The sequence below is a fragment of the Cornus florida genome, unplaced genomic scaffold, assembly GCF_030987335.1.
Source record: "Cornus florida cultivar Cherokee Brave unplaced genomic scaffold, ASM3098733v1 CherokeeBrave_3.0.0_Hap2_Chr03, whole genome shotgun sequence".
Taxonomy (NCBI): Eukaryota; Viridiplantae; Streptophyta; class Magnoliopsida; order Cornales; family Cornaceae; genus Cornus; species Cornus florida.
In genome coordinates, this window is record NW_026775573.1 from 66263950 (window position 1) to 66288727 (window position 24778).

General features: G+C 37.7%; 1 protein-coding gene across 3 annotated transcripts; it reads left to right on the top strand.

Annotated features, from left to right (window-relative positions):
• Positions 1-2416: 2416 nt before the first annotated feature.
• On the top strand, positions 2417-8496 carry LOC132300709 (putative receptor-like protein kinase At3g47110). Of its 3 annotated transcripts, XR_009480546.1 has the most exons (4): positions 2417-5391; positions 5633-6073; positions 7133-7266; positions 8191-8496. XR_009480546.1 is itself a non-coding variant. In XM_059797908.1 (3 exons), the coding sequence occupies exons 1-2, from the start codon at positions 2691-2693 to the stop codon at positions 6055-6057; spliced, it is 3126 nt and encodes a 1041-aa protein (XP_059653891.1). In that variant the 5' UTR covers positions 2417-2690; the 3' UTR covers positions 6058-6073; positions 7133-8496. The 3 variants fall into 3 exon arrangements, 2 of the variants coding, with proteins under 2 accessions (XP_059653891.1, XP_059653892.1); XM_059797908.1 differs by having other exon boundaries at positions 7133-8496; XM_059797909.1 differs by lacking the exon at positions 7133-7266.
• Positions 8497-24778: the final 16282 nt, after the last annotated feature.

The following is a 24778-nucleotide window of genomic DNA, read 5'->3' on the forward strand; positions in this document are numbered from 1 at the left end:
ATCTCTAGAGCTTCAAAGAAGAAAAAGAAGAGGAAGAAGAAGATGGATCCATGTTTGGAGCTTGATTTCATGACGACATCTACCTCCTCCATGATTGGCTAGATCTACACTTAGGGCTTGGATGAGCCCCAAGTCTTGTGTAATCTAAACCCTTGTATTTCTATTTTTGGAGATTTATATATATATTGTTGTGATTAGTGCTCTAGCCTTATGAATTTAATGAATCTTGGTCCATTTCTATGATTTCTATGGTTTAATTCTTCCTATTAATTCTCTAGTTTATTTACATGTCTATGTGTGATTAAATTAGGAATTATGTCTCACATGATTCATATGATTTAATTTTTCCTATTGATTCTCTTTGTAATGATATGTTGTCTTATGTGTGATTATTTGGGAATTAATCTCTACACTAGTTTTTCTACATTAATTGCATGTCTATGTGTGGTTGATTGAAAATCTAGTGATGCTAAGCATGGGTTTTCATTGAATAGGTTTGTCAATTAATTTGATGGTTTATACTTATACTTGATGGGTTGTTCTATAATTTAATTCATGCTTGTAGGTAGGTAGACAATCTATGCTTGCTTAGATATTTCATAACTTATTATTGCAAATTCCATGATTCTCTAGATTGATATGTGCTATAATTATTGCTACTTAGATGGGTCATGCTTAAAATTGATGGGTTGTGCTACACTTAGTTTAGGTAGACAATTCATACATAAATTAGATGGTCCACGCTTAATATTGCAAATTCCATGATTCTCTAGATTGATGTGTGCTACAATTGTTGCTACTTAGATGGGTCATGCTTAAAATTGATGAGTTGTGCTACACTTAGTTTAGGTAGACAATTCATACATAAATTAGATGGTCCATGCTTAATATTGCAATTGGTAGTCGCATTTTGTTCACAATAATGTATTCCCCATTAATGGAAAGTAAGTGGTTAATTACATGAGCTTAGTGGTGATTCTAACACCCTAAGACCTCTCTTCATATCTCTTAAATCCCTATCTCTAACTAGTTTACTTTACTTGCATTTTAATTTCATTGCACCTTAGTTTAATCAAACCAATCTCTCTCTTTGCAATCTTGTGATACATTAGAGTTGAAGTTAAATTCCAACACGTATAATCCCTTGGGATGATCCCTACTCACTCTTGATACTTTAGTAGTAGTGTTGGTAGTAGTTTTTATAAATTTAAACTTGACCTAAAAGGCTTTTCTTGAACTGCACATTCACTACGTAATTTTGGCGTATATCAAGCGGCCATCGTCAAATTTTGGCGCCGTTGCCGGGGATTAACGGTTTTGTTGGAATTAGATTAGACAATAGTGTTCGTTCGATTGCTTCTATTTTTATTTTATTTTCCATTGTATATTCTTTTCTCTTGCTCTCACTATTATTTATTCAATTAGGTACTTGACTACAAGGAAGGCAAACTTTGGAACTTGAAGCAATAATTGGAGCTTAAAGCTAATATTAAAATTTGAAGTTGCTTAAGGACCGTTGTGAGCAATTCTTGGAACTATTGTATTTTAATTGTTTCACTTCTTTGAATGCTTGTGATAGCCCTTGTTGAGGCTTATTATATTGTTTTATCTTTGTCCATGCATAGGCCCTTGTTGAGGCCAATTTTTGTTGCATTTGGGTTTTAATTGTGAATGGAGGAATTGTTTGATCCAAGTTTGGGGGGAAATTATATCCCTTCACCTCATGCTCCTCCATCATATTTTAATCCTTATGAGATTGAGTCCAATTCACAACATGCATCATCTTATTATGGACTTGATCACTCATTTAATCCTTCTTATGACTATTACCCTCCCCCACCATTTTATGATGAACCAATTCCACCACCCTCTAGGTACTCACCCGGATTTGAAGAAAAATTGTGATCTTTACTTGATGTGCATATTTCACAAACTCCACTTATTAATTCTCATTCTCAAACTTTAGCCAAGTCAGAAGCTCAAGTTGAGCAAATTGCAAGTACTCTTTCTCATCAAGAGGAGGAGGAAGAGGCAAAAGAAAAAATGGCAACAACTTCAATGTATATAGATGGAGATGATGAGAGTTAAGAGGATGAAACAAGTGAGCTAATGCCTAGCACTCTATCTTGTATAAAGGAGGAAGTGGCAAGTGAGTTAGTAGCCAATCCCTCATGAGACTACATCTCTCTTAATCTCATAAGTCTAAACCCACAACATATGTAGCTATTTATAGAGTTACAAACATAATTCTTTGTTGGACAAGGATTACAATTCCTTAGAGGCCAAGACTTGCCAAATAAGAAATTACTTAATAGAATACTCCTTTCGAAATGTGAATGAACTAATTCTAACTCTAAAATAGAATCGTAGTTAGAATAGGAATTTGAGACACAATTTCCAACAATATTGATGCCACTCTAACCGAAGAGTAACACAGAATTGTTGCACCGAAGGGCTCTCAAACCTCAGATGCCTTCACTGATCCTCCTAATAGGTTAGAGTAACATTTTCCTAAATTATGGACCACAAAACAGACATCACACCAGCTGTGTATTATCCACCTTTTTCAGGTTAATTAATTCAGTTTGATACCCATCTTCCCTATACATGTATATTTTCTTCTCATAGAAAACTTCTAGTGATTTTCATATTGGATTTAGTCCTCACATCAGTAGTATATCCCAAAAAGGATGGAGCATTCCGGTTTGTGTTTTGGGTGGTTTGTGTTAATTTTCAATTGTGGGATTCTTCTTTTGTGCATGATCTCAGGTCTGGAATCTGCAGTAGCATCCACTTCTGGAAATCAGACGGATCAATTTGCTTTACTTGATTTCAAGAATCGGATAAGTCATGACCCGCTTCAAATAATGAGCTCATGGAATGATTCTATCCATTACTGTGATTGGGTAGGTGTTAGCTGCAGCTCCGCCAGTGGCAGAGTCCTGATTCTGAACTTAGAATCTCTAAGTTTAATTGGCTCAATACCGCCTTCTATTGGCAACCTCACATACCTTACTGGGATCAACCTACAAGACAACAGCTTCCATGGTGACCTTCCTCAAAGTTTAGGCCACTTGCTACGCCTGCAGCATCTCAATTTGAGCTCAAATTCTTTCAGCGGAAAGATCCCAACAAATCTTTCTCATTGTACTGAATTAAGATTCCTCAAGGTAAATTACAATGAGCTCATTGGGTCAATCCCGGCTCAGCTTAGTTCATTGTCAAAATTGTTGTATCTAGGTCTCGCTTCAAATAACCGGACAGGAACTATCCCAGCTTGGATAGGAAACTTTTCGTCACTATTGGTTCTTGGACTCACCAGGAACAATCTGTATGGTCGCATACCCCCTGAACTTGGTGGCCTGTCACGTTTGGGAGTTTTTCAGCTTTATGGAAATCAACTGTCCGGTACTATTCCTTTGTCAATTTACAATATTTCCTCCATTTACTACTTCTCTGTTACTCAGAACTACTTACACGGCCAACTCCCAACAGATGTTGGCTTTACCCTTCCTAATCTCCAAATATTTGCTGGGGGGGTGAACAATTTCACAGGACTCATTCCCGTTTCATTGCCAAATGCCTCTAGGCTTGAGTTGATTGACTTTGCTCAAAATAGTCTCACTGGCACTGTGCCAACAAATTTGGGAAGCTTGCAAAATTTATATAGAATTAATTTTGATAATAATAAACTCGGAAATAGAGAAGTTGGTGACTTGATTTTTTTTACTTTCTTGACTAACTGCACTAGTCTGGAAGTACTTGGTTTGTCCGGAAATCTTTTCGGAGGAGAGTTGCCCCGCTCCATAGCCAACCTCTCAACCAGCCTAGAAATACTTACTCTGGGTAGTAACTTGATTTATGGAACTGTTCCTGTGGGGATTGAGAACCTCATCAATTTGACCCTTCTAGGGCTAGAAGGGAACTACTTGACTGGTAGTATCACTGGTGCTATGGGGAAGCTTCAAAAATTAGAGGGATTATATTTGAATGTTAACAAATTTTCAGGGCCAATACCATCTTCCCTTGGCAACTTAACATCATTAACCAAACTCTTTATGGAGGAGAATAGACTAGAAGGCAGCATACCCCCAAGCCTTGGAAATTGCAAGAATTTGCTGGTGCTAAACCTTACTAGTAATAATCTTAGTGGCACCATACCCAAAGAGGTCATCAGTCTCTCTTCTCTTTCTATTTCTTTGGCAATGGGTCATAATTATTTGACTGGTTCATTACCATTTGAAGTGGGTAACTTGATACATCTCATGGAACTTGATGTGTCAGATAACAGATTGTCTGGTGAAATTCCAAGCACCCTCAGCAGTTGCCTTAGTTTGGAGCACCTGCTTATTGAGGGGAATTCATTTCAAGGAACACTTCCTGAATCTTTGAAAGCATTAAGAGGCTTAGAAGAGATTGATTTTTCGCGTAATAACTTGTCTGGTGAGATCCCAGAATTCCTTGGAAAGTTTTCATCTCTAAAGAAACTCAATCTTTCCTTCAATAATTTCGAGGGGGCAGTGTTAATGGAAGGAATTTTTGCAAATGCTACTGCAATTTCTATCCTTGGAAATGACAAGCTATGTGGTGGTGTCCTAGACTTGCATTTGCCTGCTTGCTCTCAAGAAAAATCTCACTCAAGAAAATTTCTAGCTCCAAAAGTTTTCATCCCCGTAACAATAGCAATTATATTTGTAATGGTACTGTCGTGTTCTTTTGCTGCTTGTTATGTGAGAAGAAACTCAAGAAAGAGACCTTCAAGTGAATTCTCCTCTAGGGATTGGAAAATGGGGGTTTCTTACCAAGAACTTGTTAGATCAACTAATGGGTTCTCCATGGACAATTTGATCGGTTCAGGTAGCTTTGGCTCTGTTTATAAAGGAACTCTCAGTGATGATGGCACAATTGTGGCAGTGAAAGTGTTAAACCTTCAACAGGAAGGAGCTTCGAAGAGCTTCATGGATGAATGCAGGGCTTTGAGAAGTATACGGCATAGGAATCTCCTCAAGATCATAACTACATGTTCTAGTGTTGATCAACGAGGTAATGACTTCAAAGGTCTTGTATTTGAGTTCATGTCCAATGGAAGCCTTGACCAGTGGCTGCATCCAATTGATGACAGGCAACATAGAACCACGAGTATGAATATAATCCTGAGACTGAATATAGCCATTGATGTTGCTTCTGCATTGGATTATCTCCATCATCATTGTGAAACACCAATTGTTCACTGTGATCTAAAGCCAAGCAATGTTCTCCTGGATGATGACATGACAGCCCATGTCGGTGACTTTGGATTAGCAAGGTTCCTCTTTCAATCATCAAATAATCCCACCAAAAATCAAACCACGTCAGCTGGGCTAAAGGGTTCTATCGGTTATATTCCTCCAGGTATGCTCTCTATCCAAATTGATTATTTCCATATTTGATCATCACAAATATTTGCAAGTTTAAACAAAGGCGCTTTTACAAATTAGCCCTGTTAAGTTCAAATGTTACTAGAGGCTTAAACAAAAAACCATATCATATAAGTAAGTGAATCTTCTAATCAATAATGCCTGTGTCTTTCCAATGATATTTTGGTAATGTATATGGTTAAATATCGTTCTGACAGTTGATTATTGAATCTCAGAGTATGGTATGGGTGATCAAGTGTCCACCCTTGGAGATGTGTACAGCTATGGAATACTCTTGCTGGAGATGTTTACAGGCAGAAGACCAACAGATGACATGTTCAAAGATGGCCTAAACCTTCACGAGTTTGTTGCAATGGCTTTACCTGAACGTGTACTGGACACAGTAGACCCTTCACTGTTCTTCGAGGAAGAAAACAACTTAGACGAGAATAAAAAAGATGAAATAGAAGAAGTAGCATTGAACAAAAATGAACCCCAGGACAGCGCTAGGTGGGGAATGGAGGAATGCTTGGTTTCAGTGATGAGAACTGGAGTTTCATGTTCTAATTCATTACCAGGGGATAGGATGACAATGAATGTGGTTGTCAACACAATGAATGCAATCAGAAACTCATTTCTTAGTTTTAAGAAACAGAATTGAAGAAGACTTGGATGAGGTAGGGATTTTCTTCATTTTTGTTTCTTTCATCATTACACCTGCACAACTTGAGGTATTATGAAAGAAATGATATTTTATATCTAGAATTCTGAATTGCAAATCTAGCATCATCTACTCTACCAGTAGGCACTAAGTTCATATTGTATAATAAACTCTTCTCCACATTATGTGGAGGTTGAATGGAGCCTCAGTGGAGGCATAATATATATATATACTTTAGCTAGACTTTTTTCTAAAAAAGAATGAAATTTAATAGAACATTATGCCTTGCAAATACCTTGAATGGCCTTTTCTTTTACTCAAATTCCCTACATTAGTATTACTCAAATAATCGATTCCACTGCACCACCTTTTCACTTATACTCTTTTCAAATTAGCAAAATTTTAATTTCTATTCAAAATTGATAAACTAAGTGAAATTTTTATATTTGACTATTTAAACTTATTCTAGAAATTTGGATCTTTTTCATTTTTATATTTTTATTTTTAAATAATTAGTCTAATTTTCAAAAGGATTAAAGATCTTCATTTTCACCATTTTTCAATTTTTGAGATTTTTTCGATTTTTTGGATTATTTTTGTCTGGTCCCATTTTGCGTGTCGGACACCGTGGGATGTGCCGAGTGTGTTTGAGAGTTGGTTGAGGCATTTTCTTGAGTTCGGGACTCTTGGAAATGCAATGGTTACCATTTCGACTTTTTTTCGTTTTTCGTGTCGGGAGGTCCAAGGTGGGACCTGTTACCGGTGCTGTTGTGCACGGGGGTTGTGTCGTGGGTCCATTGCATTTCATGTATCACTATTTTATGTTCACTTACATGGTTATATGTTAATTTTTATGGTTGTAATTTAATTGAGGTATATACACACATATTATAAAAGAAAAAGGTGAGATATTTAATTTTTGTGGGACCTGCCACCATAAGCCATTATAATGGCTTTATAGCCATTTCCATCGTCAGTTCTCTCTCTCTCTCACGCCTAACTATCTCTCTCTCATTTTTTTTTTTTTCTTTTTCTTCTCATTAATTCAAACTTTGATCTAGCTTTATCCTTTGAGATTTTAATTTTGCTGCTTAAGGCAAAGTTGACGAGCGCGTCGAGGCCGTCGTTTTGATCGGAGCAAATCTCCGTTTGGTCACACTTGGGATTTCAAAATTTTGGGCATATTTGGGGCTTTTTCTTCAATTTGAAGTAGGAGTCTCCCTAATGCATTGAGTTTTGCCTTTTGTTTGAGCAAATTCCTATTTCCTCTTGTTATATTTTGAGACAATGTAAACTTTGATATGAAATTGTGTTTATTTGGAGATTATGTTAGTGTATTAAATGATAACATGATATTGGTGTGTGAATGATTATATGTTGAACATGTTGATGTGTGGTTCTTGTAAGAAATTATTTTGCTTAAATTAATATTGTGGATGATACTATTATTGTATTGAATTCTTAAAACATACCATGATCTTAATTGATTTTATAGAATATCTTGCTTATAATTGTTGGATTGAAAATGCCATGTTAATGTTTTATTGCTAAATTGACGAGCTTGATAGTTGAGAACATGAAAAGCATTACATGGCATGACATGGTATTAGAAGGGAATTTGGAAGAGATTTGAAAAGAAATCTTTGTTTTAAGTGATTGAAATTTTATTTCAAAAAGGGAAAGTTTTATTTCAAAAAGGGGAAGTTTTCTAAAATGAACCGGATTTCGCGAGTCCGGGGTTAGCTTGACTTGGAGGGAGCGCGGCCGGTGTAGGGTGTGAAAAAGTTGATACTAGGCCCTTTAACAGTTGCCGGATTTAGAACCGGGAATAGCTATCAATCTCGCCTCGGTAAAGTCAGTTAGCGGATTTTCAAAAGTGAAAGTTAGGTCAGTATAGACCAGATTTGGGATGGGTGCATCACATTTCATATCATGCACATCATTTTGTAGAATTGTGTTATGTGTTGAGATTGTTGCCTATTAAGTGGTAAATGTTGTACGGACTTCTATTGTATGACCTCAGTTTCTTTTCTATCCCTTTTTATGTTACGTGGCTTAAGGGAGTCCAAAACTGACGCTTTAGGGGACTTCTACTGAGGGTTGTGCTCACCCCTTATTTTAAACACTTTTCAGGACACAAAAAGAAAGTGACGGACGACGTTCCACCACAGGCGTAGGTAGAATTTTAGAAGTTTATTTTGTTACCTCTTGTACTTAAGCCTCATTTTGTATAACTTTATTAAGACATGTACCTTTTGTGTATTGTGACATGTAAATGAAGTCATGAACCTTATTCGTATTTTATGCAAGTTTCAAATGTCCTACTAATAGCCAATGATGCATGTAATAGCCATGTTTATATATATTTGAAGGTGATGGGGATGATGTTGAACTCTTTTGAGGATGGTGTTGATGTTGTTGATTTTGGATTAAGGTTTATTATTTGTATTGTGTGTTGGATCATTTATAGTTCAGTTTTAAAGGTCCAAGAGAGGCATTGCATTTTATATGCATTTCAGCAGGTTGTAGTAGAACTCTTTTTTGCAGAGGTCATGCCGAATTTTTGGATCGTTACATTTTCTTAATAGAAATTTAAAATTTTTTTATATTAAAAATGATTTTCATAAAATTTACAAATCTTTGAAATTGAACTTTAATTTAATTAATTGTTATTTAAATTTATAATATAACATTCATTACTTAACCAAAGTCTTAAAACATGAAAGAGCATAGAAAAAAAAAGAAAAAGAAAAAAGGAAAGTGGAGTATTACATATTAATTTTAGAATAGAATGCAAAACTTTTCTATTTTCTAATTTTCTTTTAGAGTAATAAAAAATCATTATTTTTATATTTTTATTTATTATTTTTTTTATTGACACCCAAAAAAACAAAACAGAGCTTAAATGAAACAACAACAATCAACTTAGGCAAGAAATCCAAATCAAACACTGGGCCCTACACTGAAGAGCCAATTTACTCACTTCATGGGCAACACCATTGCTACGGCGAGAGACCCACGAAGGTGAAATAATCTCTGCGAACAGAGATCAGCTCTTTAAGTTATGATGTTTGTTTGATGATTCGTGCGGTGGCTGACCTATTTCGACGACCCATCCATGCTTATGGTTGCATCTAATCAGTCCATACAACTGGCAAAAATGGAAGGTATGATTCCAGTACTCACTCTCAAGGCTCAAAAGAAATTGTTGAATTTATGTTATTGTCTATTGTTTTCCTATAATCAGAGTGATAAAATTATATAAATCAAAAGTAGAATACACAGGAAGCTCTTTGATCCATAATTGTTTTTTTTTTTTCTGCAAGAATTTAATTGATTCGTTAAGTTTCAGGATTTGTGTTAATCTGTTATTTCTTTCTAGTATTCACCAATTCACGCTTTAGTTTTATTAGCTGAATAGTTGGGGATTTGTACCAAAAAAAACTCAAATGGTACATATGAAAGAACCTCTTTTTAGTAAATGACCACACAGAGAACTTGCTCGAGCACAACGAACTATATCTAAAACTTAAAACTTCATTTCATATGCTTTAGTAGAGAAATGAGTCCAGAAGGGTTGAATCACAACCAAGCCAGGTTGAAGTTGGCTTATCCACAAGCCAACCAAACCCAATAAATGCTGGTTGAAATGATAATATACAATCAGTGTATATTATGCATTCTTCATATTTTGGTTCTATCTGTTTCACGCTAATCCAGACTAGGTAGTTCTTTGTTCAACCTATTATAACCTTTTATAATGACTTGTAATCACCGTCAGCTTTTCATTAGAAGACCTAAAGGGCACCAACTTCCTACTTATGATCATGTTTGATAGTCTTGTTTCGACCTGCAACATGGGGTCAGCTTCCTAATACATGTTTTCTTCTCCAACCTAATACATGTTTTCTTCTCCAATTCATCAACTTAATCCTTTGCCCCATACTTTGAGATGCTCCAATTCATCATAGTAGTTCACCAACCTCTCCAACTAACCAATTCGATCAAAGCCCAACTTGTCCGAGCTCTAGCTTGGTGGGTAAATCTCTTTTATTGTTTTAACTTTTTTCAGGATAAAAAATGCAGTATGTTTCATCTTCCTTGTACATGTTTTCTTCTCAAAACAAACTTTTATTAATTTTCACATTGGATTTAGTTCTCACATCAGCCCTATATCACCGAAAGGATGGAAAATTCTTGTTTGTCTTTTGGGTGGTTTGTGTTAAATTTCAAATATGGGATTCTTCTTTTTTGCATGATCTCAGGTCTAGAATCTAAAGTGGCATCCACTTCTGGAAATCAGACGGATCAATCTGCTTTACTTGATTTCAAGAATCGGATAAGTCACGACCCACTTCAAATAATGAGCTCATGGAACGATTCTCTCCATTTCTGCAATTGGGTAGGTGTTACTTGCAGCTCCTCTGCCGGAAGAGTCAAGATTCTGAACTCAGAATCACTAAATTTAATTGGCTCCATACCGCCTTCTATAGGCAACCACACATACCTTTCCGGCATCAACCTACAAAACAACACCTTCCATGGTGAACTTCCTTGAGATTTAGGCCGCTTACTACGCCTGCAGCATCTCAATTTGAGCTCAAATTCCTTTAGCGGAAAGATCCCAACAAATCTTACTCATTGTACTGACTTAAGAGTCCTCGATGTGAATTTCAATGAGCTTGTTGGGTCAATCCCCTATCAGCTTAGTTCACTGTCAAAATTGTTAATTGTACATCTGGGTGTAAATAGCCTGACGGGAACTATCCTAGCTTGGATAGGAAACTTTTCATCACTATTGGCTCTCTCACTCAACAGGAACAATCTGTATGGTCACATACCCCCTGAGCTTGGCCGCCTGTCGCGCTTGGGATTTTTTCAACTTTATGGAAATCAACTTTCCAGTACTATTCCTTTGTCACTTTACAATATTTCCTCTATTTACTACTTCTTTGTTACTCAGAACCAGTTACATGGCCAACTCCCATCAGATGTTGGCCATACCCTTCCTAATCTCGGGGGTGTAAACAATTTCACAGGAGTTATTCCTGTTTCATTGCCAAATGCTTCTAGGCTTCAAGTGATTGACTTTGCTCAAAATAATCTCACTGGGACTGTGCCAACAAATTTGTCACGATCCGAAAATTCTAATAAAATCCTCTATTCATTCAAATACAAATACATCAAAATACACCAAAGATCATAAAAAAAATGCCCCATTTTATACAAAATCAATTTCCTCAAATATACACAAAAATTCTCCAAATAAATAAATTAAATCTCGCAACGCCAACTCTTCCACCTAAGCCTAAATCTAACAATTCCCGTTCATCTTCGGTGGAGGGTGGTGAGACGGAAAGTCCCAGTAGGAAAAACCATAACAAGAATTTCATAGAGATTTAACAAAACAGCTTCACAAAATATACTTACTCATGTGAATATATAAACAAAATACATATGCATTTAATTAAAACATTTAATAAAAACCATTTGAAGTAAAACCACTCCAAGCAATTCAAAGTATATAAAATCCTACACTGAAAAAGAATTTTCCTCATTGGATCATCAAAGCCTCAAACCTCCGGCCTCCTTTACAACTCTCGGACCTCTCTCTGTCCTCAAACTCGGCCCTCCCTGTCTATCTCTGCTCACTCTATCTTTCTCGGCTTACTCGCTCTGCGTCTTTCCTCATTTTGTTTCTGTATTTCCTCTCTCTTAAATGCTCACCAAAGCCATACATATATAAAGGAAATTTCCACCGACACAATATATCTCACCGTACAAAAAAAATCTCATTCCTATACGTATAAGCAAACCCACATGAAGCCCACACACTTTTGGCTGAACAAATTAGTTAGTGGGTCCCCCCACCCACTTTCCTTTCTTTCTTACTACCTCCGTCCATAATAGTTGTCAATTTGAAAAATTTTGACTTACTACCACTTTTTATTTTTGAATCAATTGATGTTATTTTTAGTCATTTTCCTTTAACATACTTATATACTACCTATATCCCATACTAGAGGTTTATTTCGATAACTTTGACCATAAAAAATTGTGAGTCAAAATTTTTAGAGTTGACAACTAATATGGGACGAATGGAGTACTTTTCTTTTCTTTTTCACTTTCAAAATTCGGCCCACACCTGCTCTCTTCTATCACCATAATTCATATATATTATATATGTGTGTGTGTGTGTGAACACAGTATAAAACCAAATCAAACCAATCCGCTCCTTAAAAATCATCACCTAGTGGTCCCCGCCAATTAACATTTCCCATTTTCCTCTCACACTTTGGCTGGCAGCACCTCATTCACACAGCTTATATATGTAAAAAATACATGCAACAAAATCAAAAACAACCCATTTCAAGATCTTGAGTGGGACCCGCCCATCATTTCCTTTTTCTTTTATTGTCGGTAACCATACCTTCTACATCATTCCACCTCTTTCCATTCTTATCTCCAACAAATGCTATGTATATTATATATATAATATATAAATACAAAAGCAACACACCAAATCAAAAAACCATTTTTCCTTTCTCATCATATTCGGCAGCTACTCCATTTCTCCAACATATATTATATACATAATTATATATATATATATATATATATATATATATATATATATATATACAACAACTAAATCAAACAAACTGGAACATTAATCCCCAATTTCTAAGTCTCTAATTAATTACATAGTCAATCTTGACAACTAAAAATCATAAAATTAAATTCTTAAAAATTTGGTTGTCACAAAATTTGGGAAGCTTACAAAGTTTATATAGAATTCACTTTAATGGTAATAAACTTGGAAATAGGGAAGTTGATGATCTAAACTTTATTACTTTCTTAGCTAACTGTATAAGTCTGGAAGTACTTGGTTTGGCTATGAATCTTTTTGGAGGAGAATTGCCCAACTCCATAGCCAACCTTTCTGTTATGAAATAAGGATCGAATAGGAGTTTATGAGAACAAGAGAAAAATAATAACAAGAAAATAAATAGGCACACACACAAACGAGACAAGAATTTACGTGGTTCGGCTATGCCTACATCCACGGGGAGAAGACAGAACAATATTTCACTATGGAAATAAAGAGATACAAGGCAAAGTGGCTCACACCCAAAACCCAATTACATCCAAACTCTCTTACCCACTGACTGATATTACAAACTCACTCAATTGATTTGGGATGCTTCAACACTATGGAGGGCAAGGCTATTTATAGCCAAAATGGGACACCAAAATGAGGCTACATGGTGACCACTCAAAAGACTTGCCAGGCACACATTCTTGGAAGCCAAGAATAAAGCTTGATGAACACATATACTTGGAGGCCAAAAAGATGATGTCATGGGTGATGCAAGCCTCAAATTGAGCCACATGTTCGACAAATCTCCACCTTGGTGAAAATTCAAATGAGCCACCGTATCTTTGCTAAACCAAACTGTCTTCTCCACAAAATAAATTAATTGAGAATTTTAGTTAAGTTTGAGTCATCCTCAAACTTAACCCTCGGGCTCTCATTCTTCAACCCATGCATGTCTTGCATAGCCACAAGCATACCTCTAGTATTTCTGTCAAACTCTAAATGCTTACCAAAAGCAACCTTAGAAATTCCAAATTTGACATCTTCTTCAGCAACCTTCTCCAACCGCCCACAAGCCACCGGCTGGTAATGAAAAGTCATCTTCTCACCCTTGTAGAGAATAGGACGTCCTTGACTTTTCCTCGCATCTCTGTTGTGACCAACTACTTGCCTCCCACGCATCTTAATGGCACTCGAATGGACTATCTCATTGCCACCAAGATTATTGCAAGTCAATATCACACCTGTCCTCATGGGTCTGCCTCCCTGTAAGGACTGCTGCAATTTCAGTTGCTATCTGAAAATGAATTTCAATCTCCCACCATGTTGTGTAGTCCCCTCACAACTCTTTTAAGAACTAGGATCGTAACTCCTCTTTCAAACTCTTCTTTTGCCAAGACCTGAACGCAGATTTCTGTTAGCTGTAGAAGACCCTGTAGGAGCTCCACTTATTATTGCATTCCCTTGGAGAAGATACAAATTTTTCACCTTGGTGCCCTGTAGCACTACAAGAGAATCCATCATGACCATCATTGCTCCACCCTCTGTTACAACCTTGTAACCTTTAGAGTCTAGCACACCCACTGAAATAAGATTCATCTTCACATTCGGTACATGTTGAACATCTGACAATGTTCTCACCAACCCATTGTGCGTCTTGATCTTGATTGTTCCAATTCCCAAAATTTTGAAAGCTTTCTTGTCCGCCGTCAAAATCGAACCACCTTTCACCTCTTTATAGGAAGAGAAAGAATCCCTACTGGGACACCTATGAACAGAGCAACCAGAATCAAGAATCCAACTATCATTAAATAACATACCTGAACACAAGGTTATCACGAGAACATAATCGTCACTTTCCGAATCACTCGTTGTAGCAGTTGCCACAGAAGCTGCTTCCTGAACCTTCTCTTTGCCATTCCCATTCTTTACCTTTAGTTTGGGATAGTGCGTGATGATGTGCTCTATCTCGTGACAGCAGTAACATTCCACATTTTTATGAGATCTATATTTGCCCCTACTACCAAAACCCTTTGTCCCACCTTTGCCTCTTACAAATAGACCCTCGGCCTGTTCATCTCCAATATTCTCAGACACCTTTTTCCTCAACTCTTGAGAGTTTAATGAGGATTTAACATCCTCCATACTAATAGTGTCTTTTCCATAGAGCAATGTGGTAACAAAATGCTCATAGGAAGGAGGCAAAAAACACAACAAAATAAGAGCTTAATCCTAATCATCAATTTTAATATCAGTATTTTTCAAATCCATAATAATAGAATTGAAATTATCAATATGCTCCTTAAGAGGCAAACCTTCCTTCATACGAAGGGTGTAGAGTCTCTATTTCAGGTAGAGTCTGTTGGTGAGAGACTTCGTCATATACAGACTTTCCAATTTTAGCCATAACTTTGCCGCCGTGTCTTCATCAATAACTTCACGCAGCACCTCATCAGCTAGATTCAAAATAATCGCACTATGCGCCTTTTTATCGACCTCATCCTTGTCTTCATCGGACATAGTTGTTGGCAACTTGTCCTTCCCGAACAACACCTTCTTTAGAACTTGCTGAGTCAGCAGGGCCAGCATCTTAATGCGCCAAAGGCTGAAGCTAATCTTGCCATCAAATTTCTCAATCTCGTATCTGGTTGACATCTCAAAAAACTCCCAAAAAAATTACTCGGTGAATAGTACCGTATTTGTGAATAGTACCCGAATAGTATCTGTAACAGTACTGTATGTGTGAATAGTATCTGTACACAATACACGAACCTGAGCTCTGATACCAGTTTGTTATGAAATAAGGATCGAATAGGAGTTTATGAGAACAAGAGAAAAATAAGGACAAGAAAATAAATAGGCACACACACAAACGAGACAAGAATTTACGTGGTTCGACTATGCCTACATTGACGGGGAGAAGACAAAACAATATTTCACTATGGAAATAAAGAGATACAAGACAAAGTGACTCATACCCAAAACCCAATTACACCCAAACTCTCTTACCCACTAACTGATATTACAAACTCACTCAATTGATTTGGGATGCTTCAACACTATGGAGGGCAAGGCTATTTATAGCCAAAATGGGACACCAAAATGAGGTTACTTGGTGACCACTCAAAAGACTTGCTAGGCACACATTCTTGGAGGCCAAGAATAAAGCTTGATGAACACATATACTTGGAGGCCAAGAAGATGATGTCATGGGTGATGTAAGCCTCAAATTAAGCCACATATTCAACACTTTCAACCAGACTTGAAATACTTACTCTGGGTAGAAACTTGATTTATGGAACTATTCCTGTGGGGATTGAGAACCTCATCAATTTGACCCTTCTAGGGCTAGAAGAGAACTACTTGACTGGTAGTATCACTGGTGTTATGGGGAAGTTTCAAAAATTAAAGGGATTATATTTGAATGTTAACATATTTTCGGGGCCAATACCATCTTCCCTTGGCAACTTAACATCATTAACCATACTCTTTCTGGAGGAGAATACACTAGAAGGCAGCATACCCCCAAGCCTTGGAAATTGTAAAAATTTGCTGGTACTAAACCTTACTAGTAATGATCTTAATAGCACCATACCCAAAGAGGTCATTGGTCTCTCTTCTCTTTCAATTTCTTTGGCAATGGGTCATAATTCTTTGACTGGTTCATTACCACTTGAAGTGGGTAACTTAATAAATCTCATGGAGCTTGATGTGTCAGATAACAGATTGTCTGGTAAAATTCCTAGCACCCTCAGCAGTTGTCTTAGTTTGGAGCACCTCCTTATTCAGGGGAATTCTTTTCAAGGAACAATTCCTGAATCTTTGAAAAGTTTAAAAGGCTTAGAAGAGATTGATTTTTCACGTGGTAACTTGTCTGGTCAGATTCCAGAATTCCTTGCAGAACTTTCATCTCTATAGAAACTCAATATTTCCTTCAATAATTTTGAGGGGGAAGTGTCAAGGGGAGGAATTTTTCCAAACGCGACTGTAATTTCAATCCTTGAAAATGATAAGCTATATGGTGGTGTCCCAGACTTGCATTTGCCTGCATGCTCTCAAGAAAAATCTCATTCAAGAAAATTTTTAGCTCCCCAACTTAAAAGGATTTCGTCCCCGAAATCAAGCCATCTCACAAGTGAATGATGAAAGGATACTGAATCGAAGTACGTCTCTGAGTATCCTACACTACAGGCTATACCATAGAATCTCAATCTAAAGAGGTCTCACTTCCTATTGTCATTCGCAACCCTATACTCAAGACCAAGCATACTGTCGACCGAATAGTGACCACCAGCAACTTGCAACATTAGACGTAAATGCACACACTATACCAGACAAAAGCTCACAACCTTCACTAACCCCAATCTAGGACATCATCCGCACTTTTAGGGAAACCACTAAACACACGAGGCACAAATGCCCAACCAAACTTCGTGACTCTATCGAGTCCTCACCACTCGGAACCATTATGATCGCCATCCTCCTAACCTGAATATATTACTAGTCGACAATAAATCTGCAAATAACGACTCCAGTTAATCTGCACAAACACGTGCATTTCTAAAGGAATGATTTAACCCAAATCAAAGATTATGCCATACCAGGGGAAATGCAACACAATATTTCAAAACAGAAAACAAGTCATGCCGTGCGTGCTATGGAATACAATGACATGCAATGTTGCTCCCCATTTTCAAAACCTTTTCCATAATCACTTCCAAACCTTTAACGTAACGTGTCCCATGGCAACTCCATAGCAGCACGAGAGAAGGATTAGCTAACTGTTCCTGACCCATGGCAACTCCATGGCGTCATTTCGGGCCTAGGTAACTCAACCATGCTAGGGCAGTCCCCCTAGTTCCCTCTAGGTTCGATTAACGTCGCGGACCCTAGGCAACTCCTAAGCGACTGGTTTTCACAAACCTTTGTTCAAAACTTTTCCCCAAAATGTTTCATTTTCTTTCAAGGCAAATTTTCCCATTTCATGCCCAATGATATGCATGAATGCCTCATGCTTTCCAATGCTATGACAAGATAGAATTTCATACTTTACGAGTCGAACATTCACAATATAACAAGTCTTGTAGGGAATTTCTAAAAATAATTGGCATGGTTCTATATTACAAAATCTAGCAATTTAAACATAATAGCCATGAAATACCATCACTTCAGCATGTTTTTTCATACAATTTTAACTAACACATAGTCACATGCTTCATATACAACAAATAGGTTATTTTACAAGAAATTAACACAAATTAAGCATGCTATATAACAATTTAAGAGGAATTAACTCACATAAATCAAAGAAGTTGTATATTAGAAACCCCTACCTCAAAGCTAGAAGAAAAGCCCCAAAATCTCAAGATTTTCAAAATTCCCAAGGTTGGCTAAATGGTGATTTGCTCCGATCAAAATGACGGCCTCGACGAGCTCTTTAATTTTGCCTTGCCTTAAGTGGCAAAATGAAATTCCCATTAGATGAAGAGAAATCAAAGCTTGAAATTTGAGTAGAAAAGAAAAAGAAAAAGAGAAAAGAGTGGGAGAGAGAGTGGCATGAGATAGAGAGAGATCTGATGAGCTAAATGGCCTTATGGCCACCAAAAGAATAATGGTGGGTCCTACCCTTATATAAAAATCTTTTAACTTTACAATTTTAAATATCTCTACATTAACTATGATACAACCACAATGAGCATTTAAACAATTAATTTATGCACAAATTAATAATGCACAAAATGCAATGGACCCGTGACACAACCCTGTGCTCAACAACCCCGGTAGCAGGTCCCACTTGGGACCTCCCGGTCCGAAAAATAGAAAAATGCCGAAATGGCAACTAATACATTTCCAAGAGTTCTGAACTCAAAAAAATGTCCCAATCAACACTCTGACATACTCGGCACACCCCACGGTGTCTGGCACGTAAAATGAGGTAAGATTAAAATCCTCAATAATCAGAAAAATTCCAAAAATGAAAAATGAGAAAAATCGAAAACATTACACGATCATTGACCTTTGACCAGACATTCTGTCAATGGCAGAACCGACTCAAGAAGAATGGGTGGCCAGGCTATTCCTCCCCATCAATCTATCCCTGACATTCATGTCGTTCTTGTCTTCAGGTCGAAACCTCAATAATTACTCTCACATAACTCTAAAAGGAAGAATACGTATTGCACTAGCAATCACATGAATCCCTAAGATTCTAGGGCTTATAATAAAACACGAGATATCATGGTCTAGTAACTACACACATACAGGTTCCCAAAACCATCCCTTGACAACTCAAAACATAACTCCAGGAAATTCACATATGTGAATCCTTAAGAACGAAAGCAACCACCATAACCATTCCCTAAATCAGATGGCCTCTCATGCATACCCGTCATCGCATCTCATGCATACCCGTCATCGCAACGATACTCTAAAGGAAACATAATGCTTCCTCGACAACTCGTACCCTATACTCGAATGGTTTCGAATCCAAAACAAACGTCACCAAAACTAAGGCCCAACCCCCTTCTACGGGAGAAATCCAACCAATCCCTACCAAATCCACACCAGAGGCTCTCAATAAGGAGGAGACTCTATGGAAGTCCGCCCATCCGCCGGCACGCACAACTCCTATATGGAGAAACAAAACCCAAAAAAAATAACTGCGTCCATGCCAGGACAAGATCAGACAGGAAGGGAAATGAATCTCGCGTTCTCAAGGAGCTAACACATAAACTTGGGTATACCTAATACCCCATCACACAAAACTCGACAAGCGTCCAACCATGGACATCCACCCTTACGCAGAGTGAAACCAAACCGCTCATACACAAGGAAAATGGATAGCTCATGACAACACATATAGAACTCTCAACCGCGGGGAACCCTGACTCACCTCTACCCGATTCCGTCTAGACTAACAACCTCATACAATCCATGCCTGTCGAGAATGCCCTGAAAAACTCAACACAAATACCCCACACATGAAATACTAAAATACCAATGCAAAAAGAACCAAACCCAACATATAATACATGCACCCCAAGTGCCAAGAATGCCATGCACAAATAAAATAAAAGAAAATAATACAATATAGAGCGAAATAAAATAAATACTCCCATGTAAAGACATCAATACACACAACGTAATAATGTTAGGGAGTAACCAATGCTACCAGGGATATCGCATCCTACTCAATATAAAGAGAAGTCCCCCTCAACCTCCATCACGTGAGAATGAGAACCTACCGTTAATCCATGCCACTACAACTCCCCAAGGTAACTTAAACATCTATATAGTGCACAAACGTCTTGACATTCGTCACTACAACCCACTGACTCGTTATAAGGAGTGATGCGCCTGTGTGGTAACACCATCCTGACCAAGTCCAAAAGAAATGACAAGCTACAAATGTCACCACAGTGCTAAACCATGTCCCAAACCCACCATGGATAACAGTCAATCACTATATCTTACCCGAACACATTTCACCCCTAAACCGACTTACTCCTCAATACAAAAACTTCACGTTCTAACACTCCCATCATCATCCTTCCCATACTAACTATAAAAACTCCAATCCCCTGTAAACAACAAACCTCCACCGACCAACCTCTCATTCTAAAGTGACACTAACTTGAGATGAGAACACACATCAGTCATGATACCTGACAACATGGTCAATAACCCGCTACAAGAATAAGAATCCTATGTGGCAACGCTACAGGAATAATCCCTAAGAGGGACAACAGAAACCACGCCAAACGGTCAACCACATAAACTGCACTCTACGGGCAACTGCAAAACAATGGTCTATCATTGGTATCTAACTAGACACTCGAGCCATACCCTCCAATTCACCTATTCGACCAAACAAAGGGTTATACATCTCCAACGCCCCCATCACTATCCTTTCCCAACCAATCGCCATGACTACCATCCAACACAATGGGATGTCCACATCGATTTTATCTGAGTTGTGTGCCCGTAGCTCGCCCAGTGTGGTAGCCTTCTGGTGCCACTTGCATACACTCACGCATACCCACCCACAGGACCACAAAACAAAAAAATTAAATAGAACAGGCCACCAAGCCCAACAGGTCACTCCTCATCCTAGCTCAACACAATCTGTGACCAACACTCTATAGTCACCAACAATATCACACTAAGCTTCTGCCTTCCTCACTGGAAATCAAAACAAAAGTTGCAACCTATCTATCTCGTCGCCAACTTAAGGTCAACCTCTACTCTCCCAAAACGGCAATCTAAAAGATAAACTCGCGACCTTAAACACCAGTGAACCTCTAAATGAAAATCGAAATACTAATCTTGCTCAACCCACACAACACCTGTACCTCACAAGTCATACACCGCATACATTATTTCACGTCCCATGACATGTAATCAATTCTGTTCACGTGAAAGGAACCCATTGATAAGCGCCGAATATTGCATATTCAAGCGCCCTTAATTGCATTATTTAAGTCCATTGTTTGCTTATTTTATGTAGATTATCCCCATTTGTGTGTTTGTATATATTTTCAGGTCCTTTTGCCAAAAAGGAGTACAAATAAGACTTTGTGGATTTTAGACCATCAAAAGGCACAAGGCTGAATTTCTGGCAGCAGTGGAGTCAGGACTTTGCTCGCCATTTTGACCTTACAAACTCGAGAACTGGACTTCCATTATAAAATGGCATATTTAGAGCTCTGAATTAGCTTTCTAAATCTTCAAACAGTTTGTCATTCGGAGCTTGGAGCAGAGAGTTATGGCCTTGTTACCAGAGGTGCGCAGAACTGCCTGGCAGCAATGAAATTCTGCCTTGATCTTCATTTTCGACCAACTATCCTTGAGAATTGGTTCTCCACCAAAACTTGAAGTTTATAAAGCTCTGAATTAGATTTCTAAATCTTTAAACGGTTCATCATTCGAAGTTTGGAGCACAAAGTTATGGCCATTTCATCAAAGTAGGTCCGGGCGGAGCAAATGGAGAATAGGCATTCTGCCCAATTTTTGAGTGCTCGAGGCCCTATTTCGAGCACTCGAAATTGGGGCAGAATTGCCTTCGGGAATCCTCATTTTGGCAGCCACTTGTGCATTGGTTTCCTCATTTCTACTTACTTCTTTATGAGGTGGTTGGGGATGTTTTTGGAGGAGAGAGAGAGCTTTGTTGGAGGAGATAAGGCAAGGGAGGCCACACATTGACGTTATCCTTCATTTCTTACAAGATTAGAGGAGAGAGAAGAGAGCAAGGAAGAGAGTGTTCTTGAGTGCTACAGTAGAGCTCGAAAATGATGTTGTATTCTTCTTCTTCTTCTTCCATTTTTGTATCAATGGAGAGCTAAATCTCCATCTAGGGAGGTGATGAAGCCTCATCTTTTGATCATGTTCTAGATTAGGCTATACTTTTGGGGACTATAATGTATAATGTATGGTAGTTTCATAGTCTAAGGGCATATTCCTTCTTGTAATGAATTTTAATGTGTAAATGGTTGATGTAAGTTCATTGTCATATCTTTGATGATTCTTGGATCAATCTTATTGCTTTTCTTTTCATAGTGACAATGAAAATATAGACTATGAATGTTTTTCAAGGCATGTTGATTTTGAAACTTGATATTCCATTGCTTAGGTACCTCCTTTGATGGTTTATACTTGATTCCTACCTTCATGTGCTTCACCATTTGATTGAAAGCTTGATGGTCTTTTGCTTGAGATAGTGTATTTGATTCTACACCTTAGTTTAAGTAGTTCAACTATGGTAGCTTTTGATGGATCATTCTTGTTTTGATTAAGTGAACTTCTTGATGATTATTAAGCAACGGAGTTGCTTCATATTTCTTGACCATTGCATATATGCTATTTATCCCCAAATTTAGACCTAATCTAGCATGTACTTAGGGTGTAGTGTGGATTCATCTCCCTAGTCTTTTCTACTTGTATCTCACTTCTTCAATTTCATTTCAATCTATTGTTTTATATACTTCAATTCATAGTATAAGTGACAAATAATCAACAACTCTTTATTACACCTCATCATCCTAAGGATGATTCTAGACATTTAGGTTGCTTTATACTAGCGCAGTCCCAGTGGTTCGACTTACCCGACCAATAGCCCTATTTTACAATGATTCGTGCTATTGCGAAGGTTGATGTTTAATTGACCAACCGATCACCCATGACTCACACACCATACCCTACTAGTCCATTATCCCAAGAGTCCACTCACTATACTGAGGGGACACAACACAAACTCTCACCTGTGCAAAAAAATAAGGACTTCTGTCCCAGAAGACACCTAAGATCATACCCTATCACCGTCACCAGTCTCTAAGGAAAAAGACTCTTAATGGAATAATGCGTCCAAAACAAACCAAACTTAAAATATAGTACAATTCACATCACCCCTGCTTACAACGTTGATACATTTCCCCGTTATAGGTGACAACTCACCGAACTTATACAACATAGAAATGCGCCTGCCATTTAAATACATACTGAAAACATAACACCTATTCACGGATCATTTAAGTCAGTACGACACATATGTAACACATAAGCATGCGTAGCACTTAGCACATAGTCATACTCATCATATAACATATTTCATAACCTTAACACATAGTGGATGATTCTCATGCTCAATTAATTGTCATCTTAACACATATAGCATGCTTGCACAACAATAAACAACTTAGCAAATAAGCACATAATCGGGTAAGTATACCAATATACATGATAAGCAACTCAATAAATAAATACCTCGTCATTTCAGTATGCTTTAAAAGTTTTAACCATGGCATTAATCTCATAACTATTATCACTTATCATGAAATAATCAGGCATGCTTTAACTCAATAAGTAATTAACACATAAGCATACAATGCTAACCATCCAAGTTTCAAGTCCCAGCTAGGTCAACCCTACCCGTCGTCCTTAAGTTGTCGAACCTAAAGCTCTGATACCAAGTTTGAAACAATCCGAACCCGGGGTCCGAATTGCTAACCGAGTCCTTACCCGAATCCGAGGACATACTAGGGGTAAAATGGTCATTTTATAATATAAGAGGGTAATATGTCCTTAAACTAGTCAAATGAAGTTTAAAACAATCATCCTATTCATTCCATGATCTTCTAAGATGCTCTACGGTCATTGGTCATGATTGCCCAAAAATACCCCTATTCGGTTCAAGGGAAATCCCGACACTATCTCACTAAAACAATCATATCTCTTAGTATGAATGGAATTTGAAGATGAAGCTAGTACCATTGGAAATCTGACTCAAAATCCTTGAAAATGGACTTAAGAATGACCCTATTTGGGTTCGAAACGAAGAAGTTATGACCGCCTGAAGTCAGGTGATCAAGGCTGACAAACTATCAAGGCAAAATGAATCACTGGAGGACCCGAACCGGTTCAATGACCCTGAACCAGTTCAACATAGGTAATGTGCCCCAAATGTGAACCAAATGCACCCCTGAACTGATTCAATGAAGCCGAACCGGTTCCAGATGACCAAAATGCTGAAATTGGTCTTTAAAAGCCTAAATTGAGTGCTTATGTGCATTGACACCTCTTTTGTCCCATGGAAGATCATTAGAGTGCTTTAAAGCCTACCCAAACATGATACACAAGATTATACACGACAACAAAATGAAAGCCATACATCATTTGAAGTCCAAAGTAGGTTTGAGTACATCTAAACATAGCCGTGTGATCATACATGAAATTAAATACTAGAGAAGCCTTAATGATTACATGGCATAGGTCAACATAAACTTGTAGCAAAATAATTACATGGCCTTCACAAAAATAACGTTCTACATCAATTTTTACAACATCAAAATAGACTAAAGACCTAGTCTACAAGAGAGGTCCCTTGGACTGTCACGGGTGGTGCTGTGGTCATCTACTATCTCCTTTCCGGTTCCTGAAAATAATAAAAATGGGGTGAATACAATGGCATTAGGGGAAATATCAAATTATCAAAGCAAGTCCAACAAAATTCTCAAATGCAATGCCAATGAAATGGAATGTCGCTCCCCATTTCCAAAATATTTTCCAATCACAACCATTTCCAAACCGTTAATGTAACCCTGTCCATGGCAATTCCATGGCGCCATGAGA